Raw genomic sequence first — 6,000 nt, forward strand, 5'->3', positions numbered from 1 at the left:
GGATTCCCCAAACTGTGGTACAGCAGCAGCCACTATATACGAGATGAAAAGGGCAATGTCGGAAAGGTGTTAAAAATATTTATTAATTAATAATCAAATTAATTCATAAATAATAAATCATTTTGAATCGGGTTATAATGATATGGAAACATGAAATTAAAGGAAATAATTTGTAAACTCGATAGTAGGCTATGTTTTCATTAAAAAATAAGCTATCCACAATGCATGTGATTTCCTGCGGGCAGCCAGAATATCTGCGTTTTGGAACACATCCTACACACATCCTACAGTGCCTTCATTTAAACAGGATGGAACTTTTTCCTCAAGGTTGGTCAAAATGCCACAGGCTTGGCCTTGTCAGTGAAAGATTCTGTCAAACAACCACAATCTGCCCAGACATCTACTTTCAAAACAAACGGGAAAAGTCACGCCTGACCCGAGGAGGCAAACTCCAGCATGATGACTTTAAGCGCCTGCATGTCCCCATTTCCACTTCCAGAAAACAAATCCAGTTGTGTTTTTTGTATCTGGTGGTGTAGATTAAACACTTCGTGTAAAATAACAATACCCCCCCCCCCCCCCTCAAAAAAAACCCTGGACCAATGGAGTTGTAGTGTATAGGGGATGCTGAGAGAGATTGATTTCAGGTCCAGTCACAGGTCCTCTGCTTCGGTGTCATCTCCTGATAGAGGCTGATGGATAGGCTACTGCTTGAGACTGACCTTGAACTCTGAGACACTGACCTTGAACTCTGATACATTGACCTTGAACTCTGAGACACTCCTTCAGTGTTCCTGTCCCCCCTCCTCTCCTCTCTCTCATCCAAATGCAGTCAGTCACCAGGACATATGGTATACACACACACACACACATCTGGTGCATGCACACACACACACACACACACACACATACACACACACACACACACACACCTGGTACACACATGCACATAGACACACACACACACACACACACCTCTGTCACACATCCATCCAATTTAAACTTACATGTTGGAAACCTGACATTTAATTAATTGGTTAATTAAACAGTAAAAGATTAAAACGAGTAAAATATTAATTGCAGGAGGGGCTTTGATTTTTTAAAAAGATGATTCTTGTCAAAATGACATACAACTCATAATGAAATAGCTTAAGGTAGGATATACCAAAATGAAAGGGTTTTAAGTTAATAAAATCAGATCCCGTCCAGTCAGTCAGTTATTCAAGAAATGTTCCATCAGATGAGCCATCCGTGAGGTGCCTTACAGTTTATTCTATACTTCAGTGAAGCTATTTACTCCCGCAGATTGAAAACTCTAGTTGGGGCGAGGCATCTTCGGGAATGTAATCGGTGTGACGTTACACCCGAGGGCGCCTTAGCTCTCTCTTTCTCCTGTAGCTCCTCGAGGCGGTGACAGCCCTCGTGCAGCTCGTGTCGTGAACGCTTGAATTGGCGAGGCGCGCGCAGCAGCCTCCTCCTCATCTTCCTTAAAAACGAGTCACAAGAGTCTGTTTCAGTGGTTGCCTGCTTAATTGGTTTAAATTGAGACGTCAATAATTATTTAGTTGACACAGTCGCATTTAGCCTACCTGAGGATAACCTAGGCTACAACCTATCTACACGATCCCCTTCGCATGTTAATGAAAGCCGAGGCTTTCTTTTATTAGTCACCACGTCATTATGTACTATCAGTACCCTATTAACATCATATTCCCTGCAAATCATAGGCTATATGTCGCTAGTGTAGCCCATCTAATGGAAAATCCTGAAGCTGCCTCATAATTGCCCTTGTAGCCTAGGACGCTTTATGTGTTATTTATAATAAATTCACTAACCCCAAAGGGACAAGCCACAGACAACACTCTCCACGTTCACTATCCCATTGTTGCGAGGGACGTTTCCGCTAGGCTGCGTTCTTTGATGGTTGAGTTGAGGAAAAGAGAGATAGAAAGAGAGGGAGGAGGGAGGGAGGGAGGAAGGGAGAGAGGGCTGGCGACAAACAAGGAGAGGAGAGGGATACGAGAGCGTGCGTTGGAGAGTGACGGTGCTGTAGCGGAGCTGCAAGTCGGAGCGGTGTGACACAATGCCAAATTGATGCTTCGTAGGGATCTTTTATCGAAGGCTCATCGAAACACTGACCAAAATCATACGACACAGAGAGTTTGGAAACAGTATATACAGATATAATTGAAATAAAAAACAGATTGTGTCTGTGCGCATTGAAGGGCCAAGTCGCTTATGAAGGAATGCCCAAGACTTCAGCGAACGGGGATGCTGTCCGCAACCAACGATGCTTCGGAGTTAAGGACCTTAATCGTCGCTTTTGATATTGCTCTTTGTTAACACGGACTGCAGTTATCATCGGATGACCAGTTCAATCTAATTTCGAGGCAATTGGGAGCAATTTGACATTGCGCCTAGCAGTGTCGAGGCGATTCTCCTTCTGACTCTATCGTAGGGCAGGAACTGCCAAAACTTCCACAATGGCACTGATAATGGAACCCGTGAGTAAATGGACAACGAGCCAGGTGGTGGACTGGATGAAAGGTGAGTGTGTCACCGACAGCTTAGGCTCGGACGGAAGGGGATGTTTACATGTTTACCCTGAACATTAACTCATAAATGCCTAGCAGATCGGACACTGATGCGCTGGTGATGGTAACCTTGAGTGAGTGAGGGAGTGAGTGGAGCGTCGGTGACGCGAGAATCTCGCATGTTATTGTTTTGGACTGATGGGGTGGACGTAGGCTCTTGGGACTGTTTTGGACGCGATTTTGGTGTTTGGACTACCCCCAGGCATTGTCGTTATCGCCAAATCTATGTATTTTTAGCTTTAGCGCATCATTTCTTTTGTCTGTTTTTGAGAGCATAGTGAACAGGTGTCTTGGCTGTATCTGTTAAAGATAGAGCATGCAGCACTCAAAAACACATGCACGCCCACACACATACACAAATAGAATCCACATTAGTATATAAAGAGGCATTGCGTTAAAAGCGAATGCCTATACTGTTTGAGCATCATGTCTTTGTACATTACATTATGTCTTTGGAGCATAGTGGAACTGCGTGGGCTTTTGTTGCCATCCCCAGAGCCTAGAATAGGACTTTTAAGTCCTTACCTGCTACCTGAATATGTGTACCTGTCATCATATTGTCATCTACCCAGGTACACTTGAGGTTTTGCAAGCAATGTTGTTACACTCCTCAGATTCCCTTTGCTTCTACTGAGATCAGTGCTGAGGGGGGGGTCTGTGAGGCATGGAGGGGTCAGTCAGCTGTTATAGGCCCAGTATGGGGGGGTTCAGTGAGTGCATGTTGTGGTTGGCCGTGTCGCGTCGCGTCTTGTCATCACCGTGCAGGAAACCGGATGGGTCACGTGTAGCTCACTACCCATCCACTGGGAGACCCCCGGGCTAGTCGGGGGGAATCACCCATTACACACACACACACACACACACACACACACACTTACACACACTCACACTCACACACACACACACACGCATAGACACACACACACACAGACAAACACATACACAAATACACACTTACATTCGCACACACACACGCATAGACATACACACACACAAATACATACTCACATTCGGACACACACACATGTACTATTCACACTTACACACACACACACACACACACACACACACACACACACACACACACACTCTCTCTCTCTTCGATCTCCTCAGTAATTCTTTTCTTTCTCCAGGTTCTTTATGTATCTTCCTCCCTCTCTTCCTCTTTTGTCCACTGTTCTGTTCTTACTTGTCTCTCCCTCAAACATGCGCTGACACACACATAGACAAACACATATGCAAAATCTCTATTTATAGCACATGCATAGTACAGTAGAGAGCTTGATACCACAGAGTGATTCTGACTCCTTCATGGTGCTCCCTTGTAAACAGCAGACGGAGAGTTTGGCTGAGTCTCCGTCAGGGCTGTTATTGATTTCATGAGGGTTTGGTTTGCAGGAGGGAGGGACCGACAGACTGACAGAGTGCAGCTGTATCCAACCTGACAGCCATCTGACAGGGCTCCCTCTCAGTATCAGGCCGTCAGACACTAATCACATCAGATCGCAAGCACTGGTCAAGTTTGGAGCAGACGGGTCTGCACAGGAGTTACACCCGCAGGTTCTAGAGTTCTAGAGGAGAGGAGAGGAGAGGCGAGGCGAGGCGAGGAGAAAAGAGAAGAGAGGTGAGGAGAAGGGAGAAGAGGAGAGGAGTGGCATGGGGAGAAGAGAGGAGAGGGCAGGAGAGGAGAGGAGAGGATAAGAGAGGAAAGAGAAAAGAGAAGAGAGGTGAGGAGAAGGGAGGAGAGGAGAGGCGCGGGGAGAAGAGAGGAGAGGGCAGGAGAGGAGAGCTCCAGCTTCAGTCACAGTAGCAGATCAGATCCGACAGATGAATAATGTAATGCTGGCCAAACAGAGGAGGGAGTGGCCTGTCCACCCTCCAAAGCTGGGGCTCTGAGGAGGGCACTAAGCCAACGCAGTGCACTCTACCCAACGCACCTGCCCACCCCAATCTCTGGATGCAAACACCAACACAGAGAGCTTGTTGACCCCAGCACAGATTAAAGCCAAATCTAGGATGAAATTGCATTTTCCCCCAGGTCCAGCGCAATTGTGTGTCCATGTTGCTGTTGTTGTACATGGGTCAGCTTAGTGGTCTCAATCTCCCTGCCTGTTTGGACACAAAGTTCTGATCCAGAGTCACACAACAGGTACAGATACCAGATCACCTGTTCTCTCAGCCAGCTCACTTGTTGCAATCCCATGTTCACCTGGTGTCAGTGGCCTGCTGTGTGTGTGTGTGTGTGTGTGTGTTTGTCACAAACACTCTCTTTCACTTTCTCTCTCTCTTTCTCTCTCATTCTTTCACTTTCTCTCTTTCTCTCTTTCTCTCTCTCTCTCTGTTCCAGACAGGTCTCAGTACAGGGGCGACACACACACACACACACACATTACGCAGCTCTTAGTGAGAGATCTCCCCGTGTCTCAGTACAGGGAACCATCACTCACTCACTCACTCAAATTAAAATGAATAGGCAGCGGAAGTCAGACAGACAGACAGTTAGACACTGTTATACCCAAACCTGAGGCCTCAGAGCCCAGAATCCATTTTGGGAATGAAGAATTAAAGAGTTCACCATAGCAACACACATTTGCATTAAAACTCCAGTAAACCGTAGAACAAACACCTCCAGGCACCATCACAGCATTACACAACAGGATGTCGTGCGGTAGTGCCCAGTGCCCATGTGCAGCGTGAGCGGGAATGTGTGTGTGTGTGTGTATGTGTGTGTGTGTGAGTGGGGCTTTATACGCTGGTTAGATGTGTAATCTGAGAGATGGACGGCTCTTCGGGCCTCTTTATGCCCAATCCCAGATTGTGTGCTGTGTGTGTGTGTGTGTGCCATGTGATTGTGTGCCGTGTGCGTGTGTGCTGTGTGATTGTGTGTGCCGTGTGCATGTGCGTGTGTGCTGTGTGTGTGTGTGTGTGTTTGTGTGGGTCAGTGCTGTATCTGTGGGATGCAGAGGATTAGGTCCTCAATGTTACGGCTTAATGTGTTTATTCGTTTACTCATGCTTATGCTACTCTCTCTTTCTCTCCCTCCCTCCCTCCATCTCTCTCTCTCCCTCCCTCTCTCCCTCCCTCTCTTCCTCTCTACCTCCCTCTCTCTCTAGCTCTTTGTCTTTCTCTCATTCTATGTATCTTTCTTTCTTTCTCTCTCATTCTCTCTCTGTCACACACACACATACATGCATACATGCACATGGCACGCACATGCACACACGCATCCATAAACAGGCATAAACAAATGCACACACACACACACACACACACACACACCCATGAACATATGCATGTGTGTGTTGCGTGTCAGGCCTCCGGTGTGTAGGATATTTAATCATGTGATGTTGGTGCTGAGAGAGGAAGCCTGACTCAGTGCCCATCTCCATCCCTGCCTCTCCCTCCC

At 46.8% G+C, this 6,000-nt stretch overlaps 1 protein-coding gene across 1 annotated transcript in view; it reads left to right on the forward strand.

Annotated features, from left to right (window-relative positions):
- The first annotated feature begins 2,116 nt into the window (after positions 1 to 2,116).
- Positions 2,117 to 6,000, forward strand: part of cnksr2b (connector enhancer of kinase suppressor of Ras 2b) — a 130,544-nt gene continuing 126,660 nt past the window's right edge. The window contains exon 1 of the mRNA XM_076274307.1: positions 2,117 to 2,547. Within this exon, the coding sequence (XP_076130422.1) occupies positions 2,484 to 2,547 (64 nt within the window). The 5' untranslated portion in view covers positions 2,117 to 2,483. The remainder of the gene's footprint in view (positions 2,548 to 6,000) is intronic.

Source organism: Alosa pseudoharengus, unplaced genomic scaffold, assembly GCF_046254945.1.
Source record: "Alosa pseudoharengus isolate Yale_2024_CS ecotype anadromous, Long Island Sound unplaced genomic scaffold, YU_APseudo_1.1 YU_APseudo_1.1_scf_8, whole genome shotgun sequence".
NCBI classification, from domain to species: Eukaryota; Metazoa; Chordata; class Actinopteri; order Clupeiformes; family Clupeidae; genus Alosa; species Alosa pseudoharengus.